Source organism: Danio rerio, chromosome 12 (assembly GCF_049306965.1).
Source record: "Danio rerio strain Tuebingen ecotype United States chromosome 12, GRCz12tu, whole genome shotgun sequence".
Taxonomy (NCBI): domain Eukaryota; kingdom Metazoa; phylum Chordata; class Actinopteri; order Cypriniformes; family Danionidae; genus Danio; species Danio rerio.
The window spans coordinates 50,174,964-50,197,674 of NC_133187.1; the positions used below are offsets into that span (position 1 = coordinate 50,174,964).

At 34.5% G+C, this 22,711-nt stretch overlaps 1 protein-coding gene across 1 annotated transcript; it reads left to right on the top strand.

Annotated features, from left to right (window-relative positions):
* Positions 1 to 329: 329 nt before the first annotated feature.
* tbata (thymus, brain and testes associated) lies at positions 330 to 21,846 on the top strand. Its single transcript, XM_017358602.3, has 10 exons — positions 330 to 380; positions 536 to 577; positions 3,849 to 4,034; positions 13,663 to 13,824; positions 14,621 to 14,715; positions 17,262 to 17,426; positions 17,651 to 17,732; positions 19,106 to 19,238; positions 20,402 to 20,436; positions 21,708 to 21,846. Exons 3-10 carry the CDS (start codon positions 3,854 to 3,856, stop codon positions 21,755 to 21,757), a joined length of 903 nt encoding a protein of 300 aa, XP_017214091.3. The 5' UTR covers positions 330 to 380; positions 536 to 577; positions 3,849 to 3,853; the 3' UTR covers positions 21,758 to 21,846.
* Positions 21,847 to 22,711: the final 865 nt, after the last annotated feature.

Genomic DNA, 22,711 nt, shown 5'->3' on the forward strand with positions numbered 1-22,711 from the left:
GCATCCAATGCTTTTGTAATGCTCTCACCTAACCCCACCCCTAACCCTACCCGTCACAGTGACGTCACTCACTCCATTGAGTGCATTGTGTCTGACATTGCATCGCTGAGTGACGCAGTCTCAGCTTGCATCATAAAGTCTGCATCCAGATACTGTTGTGTTAAACTAACTTGGTCATGGCATCAATATACTTCTGCTCTCTGCTGCTCTAAAGTGCTTCTTGTGTCCTCATTTGTTATGTGCTCTGGATGAAAGTGTATAAATAAATGGAAATGTGGAAATAAAGTGAGTTTCTGCTCTGCTATTGGAGCTTCAGTCTCTCTTTGTTCAGAGTCTCCAAGCAACCCAAACAAACATCAGACAGAAAACACTGGCCGGAGGTGAGCAGCACATTTATTATAATCTCCTACTAATCAGCTGCTGTTTTTGCCTGAAAATCGATGAATGCCTGAATGAGCTTCTTTATAGTGTGTGAATGGCTGAAAGGATGATAGATTGTCTGTAGAAGTGCACAACATTTGCTTTTGTGTCACAGGACCTGAGAGAAGCCCTTGGGAAAACTTTGTGCGCAGTGTTGGTGAGTTACTCTAAAATACTGATTGCTTCATTAACTTTGTATATAACTTTGAGTAGAATTTAATTTAATTTCTCAGTCAGGGGTTTAATTGCTGTTTAAGTTAATTTTTAGGTTTAATTGAAAGAAAATCTCAATTAAAAACTTTAAAATCAACCATCAGATCCTTTAGTTCAGTGGTTCCCAACCTTTTTCTTTGGGGCCCCCCCAATAAACATATACAAACATTGGAGCCCCCCCACCATATAAATACACACGCACGCACGCACACACATATGTACTGTGTGTGTGTATATATATATATATATATATATATATATATATATATATATATATATATATATATGTGTGTGTGTGTGTGTGTGTGTGTGTGTGTGTTTGTGTAATATTAATATATAGTAATATGTATAGAAAATATTAATTAATCAGTTTTAACTTGTCTTGGCCTTCAATAAAACCAAAATTTAGGTAGGCTTTGTCATACTGTCTAATCTTTTTCTTCGCCTCTGAAGAATCAATGCATTTACGTTTGTCTGCCATTTTTGTTTTGATTTTGCCTTTACGACACGTTGACAAGCAGATTGCGCGAGTGAGCAAAATTTAAATAATTATTTAAAGTTATTTATTTTAATTATTTTCACTATTATGTTGGAATTTTAATCATGTGTTTAGATTATTTTTTATTTTTTTGGGCTGCTCGATTTTGGGAAAAATCATAATCCCGATTATTTTGGTCATAATTGTAATCACGATTATTCAAAACCATTGCCAGTTAAGGTCAAAATTATTAGCGCTCCTGAGATTTTTTTTTTATAAATATTTCCCAAATTATGTTTAACAGAGCAAGGAATTTTAACAGTATTTCCTATAATATTTTTTCTTCTATTTGTTTTATTTTAGCTAGAATAAAGACAGGTTTAAATATTTTGAAACCAATTTAAGGTCAATATTATTAGCCCCCTTAAGCAATATTTATTTTTGATTGTCTGCAGAATAAACTACCGTTATAATGACTTGCCTTATTACTCTAATTAAGCCTTTGAACTGCACTTTAATCTGAATGCTTGTATTTTGAAAAATATCTAGTAAAATATTATGTGCTGTCATTATAGCAAAGACAAAAAGAAATCAGTAATTAGAAATGAGATATCAAAACTATTATGTTCAGAAATAAGTTATTAAATTTTCTTTCCATGAAACAGAAATTGGGCAGGAAAAGGTTTGCTAATATTCAAGAGGGCTAATAATTCTGACTTCAACTGTATACATACAGTTATTTTCCACCCTGCAAAGAAAAGAGAAATAAATACAATAGAATAAAAATATGAAACAAACTGTGCTTTAAGCATCTTCACTGTAAGAAAAACACTTTAGCTACAGCAGTCCTTCAGTCAAGAGCAGCGAGGATTTTCTCGTTACGTTTGTTTAATAATGATAAAAACAGGCGGCAGAAGGATTATAGCGCGCTGTATCTTTAATGGTTTCTCTTTCACGTCTTTTGATCCTCAACTCGTTTGTTCATTATACAAATGAGGGTTAATGTTAATAATCACTAAACACCGCGTTTTGACACCTATTTGACCATTAAAGCGTTCACGTTAAGATGACTTTAGATGTCTGCGCTCCTCTGCTCGTCTCAGTGTGCGAATGAGAGTGAATGTTGCATGCTTCTTACTGCGTGATCGTGCTGCACACACACATAAGCTCTTTCGCGCTTTTAAGAGCAACACGTGTACAACTGTGGCGAAATATGATGCAATAATCATTTATCTCGATTAATGCTTTTTATAATCGTTTAAAACCGAAATCTAAATCGGATTTTCGATTAATTGCAAAGCCCTTTATAATAGTGGACCATTTTTATGCCTTTTTCTACCTCAAAACTTATCCTCTCCCGCGCCCCCCCTGTGAACTCTGGCGCCCCCCTTAGGGGGGCGCGGACCCCAGGTTGGGAACCACTGCTTTAGTTAATAAACCCGACAAACAAAGAGATGAAAGTTAATGTGTCTGAACATTACAGGTTTTATATGTGTGACTATATATATATATATATACAATACAATATAGTATATTTTATAATTTAATAGTAATTTAATTAAATTTCTTTATAGTATATTAATTAATTTCTGGATTCTTTAGCATATGCATTTGTCTTGATAAATGTGACCTTTAGTGTGTGTGTGTGTGTGTGTGTGTGTGTGTGCGTGTGCGTGTGCGTGCGTGTGTGTGTGTGTGATGGAGTGTGCATGTGTGTGTGTGAGTTGGAGTGAGTTGTTTAGTTGAGGGATGTATGTGTTTGTATGTGTGTTTGGGTTTGGTTGAGGTGTGTGTTGGAATGTGTTGGCGTGTGTTTTTGGGGTGTGTGTTTGTGTGTGCATGTGGGCGTGTTTGTTTGTGGGGTTTGTGTGTGTTGAAGTGTTTGTGTGTTTGTTTTTTTTTGTCTGTGTTAGAGAGAGAGAGAGAGTGTGTGTGTGTGTGTGTGTGTGTGTGTGTGTGTGTGTGTGTGTGTGTGTGTGTGTGTGTGTGTGTGTGTGTGTGTGTGTGTGTGTGTTGGAGTGTGCATGTGTGTTTCATTGGGGTGTGTGTGTTGGAGTGTGCGTGTATGTGTTTAGGGTGTGTGATGGAGTGTGTTTATGTGTGCGTGTGTTTGTGCGTTTGTATTGAAGTGTGCATGTGTGTTTCATCGGGGTGGGTGTGTTGGAGTGTGCGTGTGTGTGATGGAGTGTGTTTGTGTGTGTGTGTGTGTGTGTGTGTGTGTTGGAGTGTGTGTGTGTGTTTGTGTTGGAGTGTGCATGTGTGTTTCATTGGGGTGTGTGTGTTGGAGTGCGCATGTGTGTGTTTAGGGTGTGTGTGTGGTTATAATAGACAAATACTCAGTTGCTAGTTAACTGTTAGAACTGCTTCTTGAAGTCTGCATGAACCGGAATCTGTGTCTGTGAAGTTCCTTGAGAAACGCAATATTAAATTAGATAACAGTGGGCGTGGCTTGTTTTTTCTGGTGTGAGCTGATTGGATGTAGTAAAGTAGGCGTGTCATTCAGAAAGATTAAGACAGACCTAATCTGAGAATTTAACGGAGAACAAACAGGAAGTGCATTTTCAGATTTCAATTAAAGATTACAGGAGCAAACTATTGTTTTGTTCCGAATGACATGCACAGATGAATTGTTCAGCACAATACTAGCAATGTGAGCTAACAATATTAATATGCTTAGTTTTATTTCATGTGTACTTTAAGTGTTGGCAGTTAGGTTAACATTTGCTCGTGTCTGCAGACATTATGGATGAGTCGGAGCAGCAGGCGAATGTGTCTGTGTCTAGGGCTGATCTGAGCTCAGTGCAGCGTGAGTCTGCAGGATCCAGAGCTACCACTAGGGGCAGCCTACGCTTCGGGACGCTCAGCCATCATTCCTTCTTCTCCAGACACAACCCACACCCACACAGAGTTCGACACATGCAGGGTAAACGCTCAACACACACACAATCTAAATCACACACACGGAGTTGACGGTAACGGAGTTGACGGTAACGCAGTTGATGGTAACGCAGTTGATGGTAATAGACTCGACAGTAACAGAGTTGACGGTAACAGAGCCGAGGGTAACAGAGTTGACGACAACAGAATTAACGGTAACGGAGTTGCAAAAACAGAGATGACAATGACAGAGTTGACAATAATGGAGTTGACCGGAACAGAGTTTACAATGACAGAGTTGACGATAACAGAGTTGACTATAAAGGAGTTGACGATAACAGAACTAATGATAACAGAGATGACGTTAACAGAGTTGACAATGAGGGAGCTGACGATAACGGAGTTGACGAAAACATAGATGACTGACAGAGGTGACGATAATTAAGGTGCAATATGATGACAATGACATAGTTTACATTTACATTTTACATTTAGTCATTTAGCAGACGCTTTTATCCAAAGCGACTTACAAATGAGGACAAGGAAGCAATTTACACAACTAAGAGCAACAATGAATAAGTGCTGTAGGCAAGTTTCAGGTCTGTAAAGTCTAAGAAGGGAAGTATTAGTAGTATTAGTTTTTTTTTTTTTTGACTATAAAGGAGTTGACGATAACAGAGATGATAACAGAGATGACGTTAACAGAGTTTTTTTTTTTTTAGTTGGAGATAATAGAGTTGAGGGAAACAGATTTGACGATGACGGAGTTGACGATAAAAGAGTTGACAATGAGGGAACTGACAATAACGGAGTTGACGATGACGGAGTTGACGATAACAAAGTTGACGATAACAAAGTTGACGATAACAGAGTTGACGATAACGAAGATGGTGATAACAAAGTCGACGATAACAGAGTTGACAGTAATATAGTTGACAATAACAAAGTCGACAGTAACAGAGATGACGATAACAGAGTTGACGGTAACAGAGTTAACAATACTAGAGTTGATGATAATAGAGTTGACAGTAATATAGTTGATGGTAACAAAGTTAACGGTAACAGGGTTGACGATAACAGAGATGACAATGACAGAGTTGATGATAATGTTGTTGACAGTAATATAGTTGACGATAACAGAGTTGACGTTACCATAGTTGACGGTAACAGAGTTGACGATAACAGAGTTGACGATAACAGAAATGACAGTGACAGAGTTGACGATAACGGAGTTGACAGTAATATAGTTCACGATAACAGAGTTGACAGTAACAGGGTTGACGGTAACAGAGTTGACGGTAACAGAGTTGACGATAACAGAGTTGACGATAACAGAAATGACAGTGACAGAGTTGACGATAACGGAGTTGACAGTAATATAGTTCACGATAACAGAGTTGACAGTAACAGGGTTGACGGTAACAGAGTTGACGGTAACAGAGTTGACGGTAACAGAGTTGACGGTAACAGAGTTGACGATAACAGAAATGACAGTGACAGAGTTGACGATAACGGAGTTGACAGTAATATAGTTCACGATAACAGAGTTGACAGTAACAGGGTTGACGATAACAGAGATGACAATGAAGAGTTGACGATAATGTTGTTGACAGTAATATAGTTGACGATAACAGAGTTGATGATGCCAAAGTTGATGGTAACAGAGTTGACGATAACAGAAATGACAGTGACAGAGTTGACGATAACAAAGTTGAAAGTAATGTAGTTCACGATAACAGAGTTGACAGTAACAGAGTTGACGATACCATAGTTGATGGTTACAGAGTTGACGACAACAGAAATTACAGTGACAGAGTTGACGATAACGGAGTTGACAGTAATAAAATTGACGATAACAGAGTTGACAATAACAGAGTTAACAACAACAGAGTTGACAGTAACAGAGATGACGATAACAGAGTTGACGGTAACAGAGTTAACAATACTAGAGTTGATGATAATAGAGTTGACAGTAATATAGTTGATGGTAACAAAGTTAACGGTAACAGGGTTGACGATAACAGAGATGACAATGACAGAGTTGATGATAATGTTGTTGACAGTAATATAGTTGACGATAACAGAGTTGACGATAACAGAAATGACAGTGACAGAGTTGACAATAACGGAGTTGACAGTAATATAGTTCACGATAACAGAGTTGACAGTAACAGGGTTGACGGTAACAGAGTTGACGGTAACAGAGTTGACGATAACAGAGTTGACGATAACAGAAATGACAGTGACAGAGTTGACGATAACGGAGTTGACAGTAATATAGTTCACGATAACAGAGTTGACAGTAACAGGGTTGACGATAACAGAGTTGACAATGAAAAGTTGACGATAATGTTGTTGACAGTAATATAGTTGACGATAACAGAGTTGATGATGCCAAAGTTGATGGTAACAGAGTTGACGATAACAGAAATGACAGTGACAGAGTTGACGATATCAAAGTTGAAAGTAATGTAGTTCACGATAACAGAGTTGACAGTAACAGAGTTGACGATACCATAGTTGATGGTTACAGAGTTGACGACAACAGAAATTACAGTGACAGAGTTGACGATAACGGAGTTGACAGTAATAAAATTGACGATAACAGAGTTGACAATAACAGAGTTAACAACAACAGAGTTGACGATTTCAATTATTTTGTGCTTTAGCTTCAGATGCTAACCCTAAACCAGACTCCATGTGAAATTTAAACACAGAAAAAAATCAATTCTACATATTGCATTGCTGTTTTGCATATTACTTTTCAAAATAACTATTGCCAGTAAAGTGATTTCATTTATATCTCATACATCAGAAAAATATATTACAAATGTTTAATTTTATTGCAATTAATGATTATTGTCAAGTCTGTGATTTCCATCAATGAATAAATATGTAAATATTAAGAAATAAATATTTGTAAATATCCTCTAAGTAGGTTCTTAAACTTAAAAACAGTCTTGTCATGAATGTGCATTGGCAGAAAGTCTAAGAAGATTATTGTGTTGTACAAAAACACAACATTTCTTTAATCCTTAAGAGGGTGTTTCTCCTGATTTAGTTCATTGGCATAATAAAGGGCAGCCTTTATCAAACGGCCAGCAGGACTCTCCACATGAGGAGAGTGTGTGTAATAATCTGTGCTGTGAAAGACTTTAATGATGAACTTCTGCATAATCACAGTTTTCCTGAACTGCTGTCACCTGATTTGCATAGATCTAATGGCCAGTTTTTCACACCAAATGGTGGAAAATATGTGAGGTTCTGTTTTTAAAACCCACAAGCTGCTAATTTACACACAGAAAGCATGCTGTGCAATTAATGTAAGATCAAAGTCAAGAGAAGCACAAACAGGCTTTCAGGAAATCTTGTGATGCTTTAAAAGTTTTGTTGCTTTGGAGATTTTTTTTGTGAGAGAATATTAAATAAATGACACTGAGTAGAATGACAAGTTTGCTTTTTATTTATATATATATATATATATATATATATATATATATATATATATATATATATATATATATATATATATATATATATATGTGTGTGTGTGTGTGTGTGTGTGTGTGTGTGTGTGTGTGTGTGTGTGTGTGTGTGTGTGTGTGTGTATATATATATATATATATATATATATAGTTGAAGTCAGAATTATTAGCCCCCCTGTCTATATTTTTCCCCAATTTCTAATTTTATTTTCTAATTTTTTTAATTTTCTAATTCATTTTAATTCTAATTTTAACGGAGAGCAGATTTCTTCAGCACATTTCTAAGCATAATAGTTTTAATAACTCATCTCTAATAACTGATTTATTTTCTCTTTGTCATGATGACTGTAAATAATATTTGACTAGATATTCTTCAAGACACTTCTATACAGCTTAAAGTGACATTTAAAGGCTTAACTATGTTAATTAGGGTAACTAGGCAGGTTAGGGTAATTAGGCAAGTTATTGTATAACGATGGTTTGTGGTGTAGACTGTCAGAATAAATATCGCTTAAAGGAGCTAATAATATTGACCTTAAAATGGTGTTTAAAAATTTAAAAACTGCTTTTATTTTAGCTAAAATAAAACAAATAAGACTTTCTCCATAAGAACCAATATTATCAGACATACTGTGAACATTTCCTTGCTCTGTTAAACATCATTTGGGAAATATTTAAAAAAGAAAGAAATTCAAAGGGGGGCGAATAATTCTGACTTCAACTCTCTCTCTTTCTCTCTCTCTCTCTCTCTCTCTCTCTCTCTCTCTATATATATATATATATATATATAAAGTTTGTTTTGACTATATATATATATATATGTGTGTGTGCTATGTAAAGTTTATTATGCATTATTATTTATTTATATAAATACAAACATGCAACCATATGTTTCATAAAATGTTTATTTATATTTATATATATAATATAAATGTATATCATGCAAATTATAGATAAATGTAAATATCTATGTGACAAGATTGTGGCTCAGTGATTAGCAATGTGGCCTCACAGCAAGAAGGTTGCTGGTTTGAGTCCCGGCTGGGTCAGTTGGCATTTCTGTATGGAGTTTGCATGTTCTCCCCATGTTGGCTTGGGTATTCGCTGTGTAAAACATATGCTGGAATAGTTGGTGGTTCATTCCACTGTGGCAACCCCCTTATAAATGGGACTAAGCTAAAGTAAAATGAATAAATGAATATATAGACATACAGTACATATGTCAAAACAAACTTTTATTTTGTTTAATTGCGACTTATCTGCACAGCAGTAGTAAAATTATATGATTTTTAATTCTGTAAATGTCTGACATTATTTCTAAATGTAAACAACAGTCATTTAAAGCAGAAAATTATAGAAAACGTTTCTAAAAGTCATGGTTATTCCACCACATTTGATTTCCTATTTCTTGATATTGTGCATTGACATAAATATTAATATAAACATGTTTGAAAAATGGCACCTTTTTGTTATTTTATGCAGAAAACGTCATAATTTTTATTTTAAATTTAGAAGAAACATAATCAGTAGTTTACACAATAAAACAAAAATCACATTATGTACATAACTATAAATCATAAAGTTGACGATAACATAGTTGACGATAACATAGTTGACGGTAATGGAGTTGACGATAACATAGTTGACGGTAATGGAGTTGACGGTAATAGAGTTGACGGGAACAGAATTGACGGTAACGGAGTTTTCAATAACAGAGTTGACAATGATAGAGTTGACAATAACGAAGTTGATGGTAATATTGTTGATGGTAACAGAGTTGACGATAACAGAGTTGACGATAACAAAGTTGACGATAACAAAGTTGACGATAACAAAGTTGACAGTAGCAGAGTTGACGGTAACAGAGACGATGGTAACAGAGTTGACAATAGCAGAGTTGACGTAGCAGAGTTGACGATAGCAGAGTTGACGATAGCAGAGTTGACGGTAGCAGAGTTGACGGTAACAGAGACGACGATAGCAGAGATGACGGAAACAGAGTTGTTGATAGCAGAGTTGACGGTAGCAGAGTTGACGGTAGCAGAGTTGACGGTAACAGAGACGACGGTAACATAGTTGACGGTAGCAGAGATGATGGTAGCACAGTTGAATGAATGAACACAGACATATGTCAAAACAAACTTTTATTTTGTTTAATTGCAACTTATCTGCACAGCATTGCTCCTTTTTGTTATTTTATGCAGAAAATGTCATAATTTTTATTTTAAATTTAGAAGAAACATAATCAGTAGTTTACACAATAAAACAAAAATCACATCATGTACATAACTATAAATCATAAAGTTGACGATAACATAGTTGACGGTAATGGAGTTGACGATAACATAGTTGACGGTAATGGAGTTGACGGTAATAGAGTTGACGGGAACAGAATTGACGGTAACGGAGTTTTCAATAACAGAGTTGACAATGATAGAGTTGACAATAACGAAGTTGATGGTAATATTGTTGACGGTAACAGAGTTGACGATCACAGAGTTGACGATAACAAAGTTGACGGTAGCAGAGTTGACGGTAACAGAGAGGATGGTAACAGAGTTGACGATAGCAGAGTTGACGGTAGCAGAGTTGACCGTAGCAGAGTTGACGATAACAGAGTTGACCGTAGCAGAGTTGACGGTAGCAGAGTTGACGGTAGCAGAGTTGACGGTAGCAGAGTTGACGGTAACAGAGACGACGGTAACATAGTTGATGGTAGCAGAGATGATGGTAGCACAGTTGAATGAATGAACACATAGACATATGTCAAAACAAACTTTTATTTTGTTTAATTGCGACTTATCTGCACAGCATTGCTCCTTTTTGTTATTTTATGCAGAAAACATCTCAATTGTTATTTTAAATTTAGAAGAAACATAATCAGTAGTTTACACAATAAAACAAAAATCACATCATGTACATAACTATAAATCATAAATATAACTATAAATCAAGTTGATATATAAAATAAAATACTTTCATTCATTTTCCTTCAGCTTAGTCCCTTTAGTCATAAGGAGTCGGCATGGCGGAATGAACCTCCAGCTTATACAGTGGAAGCCCTTCCAGCTGCAACCTAGGGCTTGGAAACACCCATACGCACTCATTCATACACACACTCATACACTACGGCCAGTTTAGTTCATTAATTTCCCTGTAGCGCATGTGTTTGGACTGTACCAACACGGAGAGAACATCCACACAGAAACACCAACTGACCCAGCCGGGGCTTAAACCAGCAACCTTCTTGCTGTAAAGACAGTGCTAACTACTGAGCCTTCATGACGCCAATAAAATAAAATAAAAATTTAGTGTTAATTCAGTCAAATACATTTATTGCACATTTATGTTGAATTTTCGGTCATTTCTACATCTTAAATTATAACATGACAACTTTTTTAAATTAGTTTAATCAGGTTTTAACTATTTTTTAGCATAACCTTCCTAGTCAGCCTAGTTTATGTCAATAAAACTGACAAGGAATTTTCACTTGATTCAATAAAACAAAAATAAGGAAGCAATGCTTTTTACAGTGTATAATTTATGTCTTTTATCCTTTTTAAGTGCTCTGAGCAAATGCACGAGCAATTTAAACATTTAATTTAGCTGAGACATTTCAGCTGTCATTATGAATTGATGTCACATCCGCAAGACTAAACCTCTCCGTGCAAAATATGAAGTAATTATTTGACACACACACACACACACACACAAAACAAACCCTACAAGCTGCTGATTTAGACACAGAAATCCTGCTGTGCAATTAATGTAAGATCAGAGTCAAGTGAAGCACAAACAGGCCTCGCTTCATTAATACAAAGCTCTGATCCAGAGTTGTGAAGTAGTTTATTTTATGATCATCAAAACAACATGCATTACATCACGGCTGCTTTCTTTGATGACTTTCAGCCTTCAAGAACCTGTGATCGTGTTCATTCCTGTGTGAAACCTGACTGTGATCCTGTGAATAATCCCGTGCACAGCAGGCAGTCACTGCACTTTTTATAATGCTGCGTTTGATCTGCATGTGAGAGCATTACTGATGATGAACTGCATTTTTAGATATTTCTGCGTTGAATTTTGTATGTGTGTGGATTTACGTGGAATGATTTTTATAGTATAGCAACTAAATATTTAACACATGAAATAAAATGATTAAAATTAGGTTTACAATGCAAATTCAGTTAGAAACATTAGGTAAACAAAATAAATCTGTCATATAATAATATACTGTATCTACTAAAAGACAAATATTATTTCATATGATAAAGAATATTACCGAATTTAAATTATAACTGAATAAATATGTATTTACACACATTTACATAATAGACTCAATATTGGGCTACAATCTGCAGACATTTCCGTATCACCTGAAAATGCCATGTAGGGGTACTGATTACAAATTACATGACAAAATCTTTAGTCCCTTATAGAATAGGTTAGATTTAGTTTCCATATTTATGCTAATGTTATCTGAATACTTTTGGATTACATTTAGATTACTTTTGTTAAACATTTATGATAATGTAATCTAAAATCTTTCGAATTACATTTAGAATTTGTTATGGATTTATGGTAATGTAATCGACCACTTTTGGATTACATTTCGATTACTTTTGGATTACATTTATGGTAATCTAAATACTTTTGGATTACATTTAGATTACTATTGTTACACATTTATGATAATGTAATCTGACTACTTTTGGATTACAATTAGACTATTTTTGGATTACATTTATGGTAATTTAATCTGAATACTTTTGAATTACATTTAGATTAATTTTGTTACACATGTATGAATATGTAATCTAGCTACTTTTGGATTACATTTTTATTACTTTTGATAGACATTTATGGTAAAGTATTCAGACTATTTTTGAATTACATTTTGATTTTGTTATGCGATTATGGTAATGTAATCTGACTATTTTTTGATTACATTTAGATTACTTTTGTTACTCGTTCATGGTAATGTAATCTGATTACGTTTAGATTACATTGTTACACATTTAAGTGTAACATTAATTACAATAAGTGTAACGTATTAATCTGGCTACTTTCGAATTACATTTCTTTGTTACTCATTTATGATTATGTAATCTGACTGCTTTCGAATTACATTTAAATTACTTTTGTTACACATTCATGGTAACATAATCGGACAACTTTTGGATTACAATTAGATTACGTTTATTATGCATTCATGGTTATTTAATCTGACTACTTTTGGATTACATTTTGATTACTTTTATTACGCATTCATGGTTATGTAATCTGACTACTTTTGGGTTACATTGTTACACATTTATGGTCATGTAATCTGGCTATTTTGGGTTACATTTAGATTACTTTTGTTACACACTTATAAAAATGTAATCTGACTACTTATGGATTAGATTGTTACAATTTTATGATACTGTAATCTGACTGCTTTTGGATTACATTTAGATTACTTTTGCTACGCATTTATGGTAACGTAATCTGACTACTTTTGAATTACAATTAGATTACGTTTATTACACATACATGGATTACTTTTGAATGACATTTATGGTAATGTAATATAAATACTTCTGGATATAAATATAATATAATAAATATAAATACTTCTGTGCATTTATGATAAAGTAATCAGACTACTTTGGAAATTACAATTAGATTACTTTTATTACACAATAATGGTTATGTAATCTGACTACTTTTGGATTACATTTGGATTACTTTTGAATTACATTTATGGTAATGTAATCTAAATACTTCTGGATTACATTTAGATTACTATTGTTGCGCATTTATGATAATGTAATCAGACTACTTTTGGATTACATTTAGATTACTTTTGGATTACATTTATGGTAATGTAATCTAAATTCTTTTGGATTACATTTACTGTAGATTACATTTGATACACACTTGTGGAGATGTAATCTGACTACTTTTGGATTAGATTGTTAAACATTTATGGTAATGTAATCTTACTTTTAGATTACATTTAGATTATGTTTGTACTCATTTATGGTAATGTAATCTGACTATCTTTGCATTTCATTTAGATTAATTTTAAATCTGACTACTTTTAGGTTATATTTTAATTACTTTATGTACACATTTATGTACAGTAATTGACTTGTGTTGGCACACTGCAGTAGACTCATATCTGTGCTGGTTTTTTGTGTCCTGAAGGGCTGAATGGTAAGCCGGTGTGTATGGTGAATGATGACTGGTTCGCCTTCACTCCGCTGTGTCCACATCCGCTCATTAAGAGTCAGGTGTCAGTCAGTGGGAGCCGTTCTTCTGCGTTTTTCACACCAGAGATCAGCTCTGACCGCTCCGGTCCACGAGCAGGTATGAGAAATTATCATTTACAGAAACAGAGTGAGAATTTTACAACCACACATTTACAGTAATGTTGCATTAATGTAAGCTATTATACAGCTCTCTGAAAATTCTTGATTTTTATTGGTCAGTCACAATATTCCAAGTTACTTAATTCTCAATGACAACTTTAGAATCACCACAACAGATCAATTATAATAGTTGTTGTGTTACCATAGCAACTGTACAATCACCACAACAAATCAACTATAATAGTTGTTGTGTTACCATGGCGACTGTAGAATCACCACAACAGATCAATTACTGTAGTTGATGTGTTACCATAGCAACTGTAGAATCACCACAACTGATCAATAACTGTAGTTGTTGTGTTACCATAGCAACTGTAGAATCAACGCAACAGATCAATTCTTGTAGTTTTTGTTACCATAGCAACTGTAGAATCACCACAACTGATCAATTACTGTAGTTTATGTGTTCCCAAACCACTTGTAGAATCACCGCAACCGGTCAATTATTATAGTTGTTGTGTTACCATAGCAACTGTAGAATCACTACAACAGATCAATTACTGTAGCTCGTGTGTTACCATAGCAACAGTAGAATCACCACAACAGATATTGTAAAGTGTTTTATTATAGTATGGGTAAACATACTACAGTGTTTACTATTAATTACTGTAGTGTTTTTCATGTAAGTAGCAGTAATGTGAGTAATCCTCTAGCATTCTGTGTGGCTCTTCTGAAAAATGTTGATGTATTTTCTAATACATACGTCTAATACATCTTTTGATCTTTTTCTCCAGCGCTGATTTCTGAAAGCTGGCGTGAGGAACTAAAGGATTTGGCTACGAAAATCACTCTTTCAGCTGCGGCCGAGACTCAACATGACAAGAGGGAGGTACAGTATTGGGCTCTATCTGAAATTGCCCCTATATGAATAGTGCACTAAGACAATAATAATCAATTAAAGTTAAATAAATAAATAAATAAACAATAAAAAATAATAAAATAACAAACGAAAGAAAATCAACATCTAAATACAAAATAACTAAATATATTTAATAAAAATAACAAAATATATTCAAATAAAAACAAAAATAACACAAAAAAGTAAATATAAATTAATTAAAGAAAAAAACTGATAAAACAACAAGTAAAATTAAATTAAATATTTAAAAAAAATTAAAAGATGAAAAAAATTTTTATAATAAATTTAAATATAAAAAAATCATAAAAATTATAAATTAAAATATGAAATAAAATAACCTATTAAAAATAAAATAACAAATAATAACAAAATAATAAAAAAATAAATAAAAATGTAAAACAAAATATAAATAAAATATAAAAATTTATTTAAAAAAAAACTCTTAAATGCTTTCCAATAAAGTGTAATAATATAATTTTACACAATTCAACATTATTATACTGAAGATTGTTAAAGAATTAAATAATTAAAAGAATTATAAAGTGTAAAATGGACATTCTGATGAGCATTTCCCATGATTTACCATTCATTACATCTCTTCTGAAATGAGTAAAGTGCTCCACTTTTCCACAGTGGAATTTTCTCTCTTTATGATTCATAAACACTAATGCTTCAAACAACACCCACATTAAACATCACTTTACAGCTTTTTAATCACAGCGACATTACAGTAAACCATTTCAGCTGGAGCTTTGACTATTTCAGACTGTGTAAAAGGATCAGATTTAACCAGAACTTGAGGTAAAACTCAACAATTTATTAATATATTTGATCATATTCTTATTAGGGCTGCTCTTGTCCTTCATTAATGCTTGTATTTGCCTTCTGAATGACTCAAAATCTGATTTGACCATTCGAATGAACAACAAAAAGATTAAAACTTCGGAGTGGTGTTTAGTTTAGATTGTGTGAAATGACTAGAAAGCTATAAATGGCTTTAAAGCAATGCAGAGCTTCTGCAAAATGCATATAAGGCCACTTAAAATGTGCAGGATTTACTGGATTTATGACAGTAGGTGTGGGTTTGAGAAAAATGCTAATATTTGATTAAATTTTACATTACATTCATGATTGAAAAACAGAATTATTTATTAAATGCTCGTTTGAAATGACATTGCTTAATTAACATATATATTGTGTTGACTAAAAATGCATATAAATTTAATTTATAAAAAATATATATATAATAATATTTAGGCAGCACTGTGGCGCAGTGGGTAGCACATTCACCTCATAGCAAGAAGGTTGCTGGTCTGAGCCTCAGCTGGATCAGTTGGCGTTTCTGTGTGGAGTTTGCATGTTCTCCCTGTGTTGGCGTGGGTTTCCTCCAGGTGCTCGGGTTTCCCCCACAGTCCAAAGATATGCGGTACAGCTCAATTGGCTAAGCTAAATTGTCCATAGTGTATGTGTGTAAATGAGTATGTATGAATGTTTTTTCCAGGGATGGGTTGCAGGTGGAAGGGCATCCTCTGCTTAAAACATATGCTGGATAAGTTGACGGTTCATCCCGCTGTGGCAACCCCTGATTAATAAAGGGACTAAGCCGAAAAGAAAATGAATGAAGGAATGAATAATAATATTTAATTGCATATTTTATAAGCTATAATAATTTTTATTATATCATGTCTTAAATGCAATATTTTTATATTATTACTATAATTTATTTTATTACCATACTATACTATACTACACTATACAATTATGTTTTTTATGTTTATTTATTTTAATCTAATTTAATTTTTATCTTTAATTTTTATGTAATTTAATTTAATTACATAAAATTACATTAGTAGAATATTATTTTTTTTAAATGTAATTAAATTTAATTAAATTTAAATACATCTTAAAGTAATTTTAATTTAATTTAATTTAAAATTTTATGATGTAATTTTGTTTTTATCTTAAATCTTTTAATGTAATTTAATTCATTTTAATGTAATTTTTATTTTTAAATGTGATTAAATTTAATTCAATTAAATTACATTTTTATGTAATTTTAATAACAAAACTTTTTTATTTAATTTAATTTTACTTTTTAATGTAATTTTAGTTTTATCTTTAATTTTTAATTTAATTTAATTTTACTTTTTAATATGATTTTATTTTTATCTTTAATTTGTAAATTTTATTTAATTTTATTTTTAAAATGTAATTAAATGTAATTAAACTGTATTAAATGTTTAATGTAATTTTTATTTAAATTTTATTTTTTAAATTAAATACAATTTAGCTTTTTTAATGTAACTGTTTTTATTTAATTATTTTAATTTAATTTAATTCCTTTTAATTATTTTAAAATTTAAATTTAATTAAATTTTATTTAATTTTTAAAATAATTTTATTTACTTTTATTATTATTATTATTATTATTATTATTATTATTATTATTATTATTATGTGTTGCATATTTCAATTTATTTTTATTTTATTAAGCAAGTGTTTGTCTGTAAATAAAGCCACAGAAGCATGCGGATGATGAAGCTCCACGCAGGAAGACTCAGTATTCATCCCAGTCCGGCCGAATCATCCCGTCCTCGTCTTGGGGAGGAAAGAAACGCAGCAGGACGTCCCACCGGCGTATGACAACACACACACATATGCTGGAGGGGCTGGAACTCAAGGTAACACACCTCAAAACATGAAAGGCTTTTATTCTAACCGAAATAAAATAAACAAGACTCTCTCCCAACTTTTGACTATGTAAAGTGGTTATGCTTTATATCAGTGAAATCCACTGTATGTAGCTTGATATATTATTTCTTTTTTTTTTGTCGAATAAAGCAAAAGAATCAGTGATGTTTGTCTTGTTAAGTATTAAAAGAATGAGTCTGATGTGTTTGTGCAGGTGCTGGAGCTCTTGTGTCAGATCCTGCAAACTGATTCGCTCTCCATGGTCCAGCAGTGGCTTTTATTGGCCAGTGACAAAGGTAAGCCCTGTCTGATTGGTTGATTAACAATGCACAAAGTAAATAGCATATGCATAAGGAGTATTCAGCTTTAGACCAGCAATACTTACAGTATCACTCAAACACTGACAGAGTATAGTAAATTAATTCATTATAGTAATAGTAATCTAATCTCATATAAATCATATAATCTCAGTGGCCTAATATTTATAATAACCCTTTAAATATATAATGTAATGCCTTAATAAGCTCTTGGAGCAGAAAGTCCTAAATCTTCCTCAGTATGCTTTTTTACTAATATATACACTCACCGGCCACTTTATTAGGTACACCTTACTAGTACGAGGTCGACCTCCTTTAGCCTTCAGAACTGCTTTAATCCTTCATGGCAGAGATCGTCATGTTCAGGAAACCAGTCTGAGATGATTGAGCTTTATGACATGCTGCGTTATCCTGCTGGAAGTAGCCATCAGAAGATGGAGACACTGTGCTCATAAAGGGATGGACATGGTCAGCAGCAATACTCAGGTAGGCTGTGGCGTTGATGCTCAATTGGTACTAATGGACCCAAAGAAAATCTCCCCCACACCATTACACCACCACCACCAGCCTGAACCGCTGATACAAGGCAGGATGATCCATGCTTTCATGTTGTTGAGGCCAAATTGTGAGCCGAATGTGTCAGCAGAAATGGAGACTCATCAGAGCAGCAACGTTTCTCCAATCTTCTATTGTCCAGTTTTGGTGAGTCTGTGTGAATTGTAGCCTCAGTTTCCTGTTCTTAGCTGACAGGAGCGGCACCCGGTGTGCTCTTCTGCTGCTGTAGCCCATCCGCCTCAAGGTTGGCCGTGTTGTGTGTTCAGAGATGCTCTTCTGCAGAGCTCGGTTGTAACGAGTGCTTATTTGAGTTACTGTTGCCTTTCTATCAGCTGGAACCAGTCTGGCCATTCTCCTCTGACCTCATCAACAAGGCATTTGCGCCCACAGAACTGCCGCTCACTAGATATTTCCTCTTCGTCAGACAATTCTCTGTAAACCCTAGAGATGATTGTGCGTGAAAATCCCAGTAGATCAGCAGTTTCTGAAATACTCAGAGCAGCCTGTCTGGCAGCATCAACCATACCTCAAAGTCTCTTAAATCACCTTTCTTCCTCATTCTGATGCTCACTCTGAACTGCAGAAGATCATCTTGACCATGTCTACATGCCTAAATGCATTGAGCTGCTGACATGTGATTGGCTGATTAGAGTTTTGTGTTAACAAGCAGTTGGACAGGTGTACCTAATAAAGTGGCCGGTAAGTGTATATCTAAGCTTCTTTAAATATTGTGTGTGTGCATGTGAGTATATACATCTGTGTGTTAATGAGGACTCATTAAGTGTGCTTGTGCTCAGAGAAGGAGCTGGTTCAGGGTTTACTGAAACAGGCGGTGAGCGACTGCTCTTCTCTGAGCCTCCACACGTCTGCAGATCCACTGAACACTGAACATCTGCTGCTGGAGCCGGCCGGCAGAGCCCACAGGAGCAGGTCAGCACACCTCCATCACTACCTTAGTGTCCATATGAAGATTAGAATTGCACAGACTGTAATATTACATGAAACATTAGTGAATAAAGCACTGTGATGACGGACTGAGAGAGGGCTGAGGCCTTCTTCAATCAGCACAACAACATTTTAGATCTGCAACAATGGAAAGCTGGAAACATGGAAAGCTGCAGACCAACATTAATGACACACACACCCTCACACACACATTTATATCTGCAGACTAACATTAATGACACAATTACTCTCACACACACATTCATATCTGATCAGCATCTGACAAAAACTAAAGCTCATCTCACACAGACCGATGAGTTTATTCCCTAAATGTGTTTACAGCAGAGCTTATGTGCACTATTTCCTATTCAGCTGTGTGCTGTGCTTATATTTTATGGCCATTTTCAAAATGTATGCACATCTTGGCATTTCCATTAAGCATCTTTAATGCAATATTCCAAAGTGCACATAAAAATAGGTGAATGAAAACATCCCTACTGTAACGCCTCACCACATATAGATGGAAAAAAGCATATGAATCAATTTAGAGAGGGAGAGCAATTCTATTTTTATGTAAATATTTATTATTTTTAAGGGCGCAGTGGTTAGCACGATCACCTCACAGCAAGAAGGTCGCTGATTCGAGCCTTGGCTGGGTCAGTTGGCATTTCTGTGTGGAGTTTGCATGTTCTCCTCGTGTTGGTGTGGGTTTCCTCTGGGTGCTCCGGTTTCCCCCACAGTCCAGACACATGCGCTATAGGGGAATTGATGAACTAAATTGGCCGTAGTGTATGAGTGTGTGTGTGTGAATGAGTGTGTATTGATGTTTCCCAGTACTGGGTTGCATCTGGAAGGGCATTCGCTGTGTAAAACATATGCTGGAATAGTTGGCGGTTCATTCCGCTGTGGCGACCCCAGATTAATAAAGGGATTAAGCTGAATGAATGAATGAATTATCTTGCTTACTGAAGTAAACACTGTATTAATACATTGAGTTTCTTATTAAATAAATAATGCACTTATTAGAAAAGTAATGTTAAGTGATTAATTATATGAAGAAATGTTGCATTATTGTAATCTTCAGCTGTTCCCAAAAGATCCCCTTTTGGATGTTATTTAATGAGTTTATTATCTGTGTTTTTCCTCAGTTTGCGCCGCTCAGAGACCTTACCAGAGGAACCAGGTGAGTGTCTGCTGATGTGCACTGGAGTTAACTGGAGTGTCATCAATGCTCTATTGTCATTCTTGAGTTCTTGACTTCACATGTGGCACTTTTGCCAGAGAACAGCGGTTATTAAAGGGTCACGAAATCCCCGTCTGTCAGTTCGACCTCAGAATTAGAAAGAAGAAAAACATTATAAAATGGGCGTGGTCATATGTGAGGGGCGTGGCTTGGCAAAGCAGGAGAGTGTGAAGTTCACTGTGAAGTGAGTTCAGTGGATGGGGATGATTGGGAGGCCATTATCGTAAGAGCCGATAGTGGGAGTTTGGCCAGGACACTCGGGTCACACCCCTACTCTTTACCAGAAGTGCCATGGGATTATTAATGACCACAGAGAATCAGGACCCTTGAGCTCATCCACTCTTACTGGCAGAGCTGTGATTAAACTAAACGCTATTGGCTGTTTTTTTATAAAGGGGAGGAGCTACTCTATGCAGGGCCGGATTAAGAACACATTGGGCCCTGGGGCTAAAGCATTGTTCTACAAAATGTTCTACAATGTTCTACATTGATGGATCAGTGACCGCACGGGCATTCCTGACAAGAAGCTTGTGTTTGTGTGTATGGAAATGTACTATTCACCCTCCCTGTTAAATTTAATCTAATCATGTCCTGAAACACAGCTCCTCTCCTGCCTTCACTTCTCATACTGACGGAGGGAGCGATTCGCTTGTGAATGAATCCCCCGAACGACACTTTCACTAACGTTAGCCGACAATAATACAAGTTTCTGGCAGCGCAGCATCTCGTTGTCATATTTCTTTTGCAATATTTGCTGATTTTATTCAACAAAACTAGCATAAGCCGAGTGTTTAGTGCGAGTTGGAGCTGCTTTGCTGTATGGTGAATGCAGTAAATGACTGTTATCATCAATAACGTTACCTGTTGAGCACAAAAGTTCATAACATACACAAACGTAAAAAACTAAATCTAACCGATGAAATGTTCTGCCTTTGTGCTTTGTTTTCTTTGTTTGCTCGTTACTACACCCGTAGACAGTGCTAAAGTCCCGCATCTTCACGTAATAACACTGTCTTGACTAGTGCGGTTGAATGACATTTGTCCTGGGAGCACTGTACCAATGTGGCGGCGATATTGACGCATGCTCAGGGTCCCTATGCAATATCTAGTGTATATATCTATGCTTCCCTTCAAACAAAAATAAACACATTCAGTGTTACCAGTGTCCCAATTCACAGACTCTCATAAAGGATCATCTGTTTGTGTTTCAGAGAGAATCGGAGAGGCTGAAGTCCTCACACTCTACCCAGAAAACACTTAATGAAGAACACATCATCATCATCTTCAACACAGCATCTGTAATGCAAAGTACATTTTTGATAAACCAAATAAAAGCAGGTGTTTTCTCAGGCCATTGGTTTCTTTTATAGACTAGTAATATATTTCTCACAAATAAATGAACACATTTAGTCATTTAGCAGACAATTGTGTGCATTTAGCAAATAAATATACATGTTGTGGGTGCCCTACACTGCAAAAAATGCTTTTCTTGCTTAGATTTTTTGTCTCGTTTCTAGTCTAAATATCTAAAATTTCTTATATCAAGAGGCATTTTCTAAACGAGCAAAACATAGTGTCTTGTTTTGAGAAATAATATGCCAATATTAAGTGAGTTTATCCTTAAAAAAAAGCAAAATAATCTGCCAATGGGGTCAGCAAATTAATCTAGTTTTTTCTTTTAACGTAAGATTATTTTGCTTACCCCATTGGCAGATTATTTTGCTTGTTTTAAGGAAAAACTCACTTAATATTGGCATATTATTTCTTAAAACAAGACAATATGTTTTGCTTGTCTATAAAACTCTTCTTTATTTAGGAATTTTTAGATATTTGGACTAGAAACAAGACAAAAAAATCTAAGCAAGAAAAACAGTGTAACTATATAGTACTGTATATAAAGTACTCACAGTAGAAATATGGTATGTTAACTTTTGATGTGCCACATTACAAACACGTTTTTCACTTGTTTCTAGTCAAAATTTCTAGTCAGTTTTTCATTAAAGCAACCTGAAAAATAACCTTATTTCTATGTTTATAAACCAGATCATTTTGCTGACCCCATTGTCAGATTATTCTGCTTGTTTTAAGGAAAAATTCACTTCATTTTGACTGTTGATTTCTGAAAACAACACAATATATTTTTTTTGCTTTTCTAGAAAATGCTTCTTGATTTAAGAATCGTTAGATAGTTGGGCTAAAAACATGATAAAAGCTA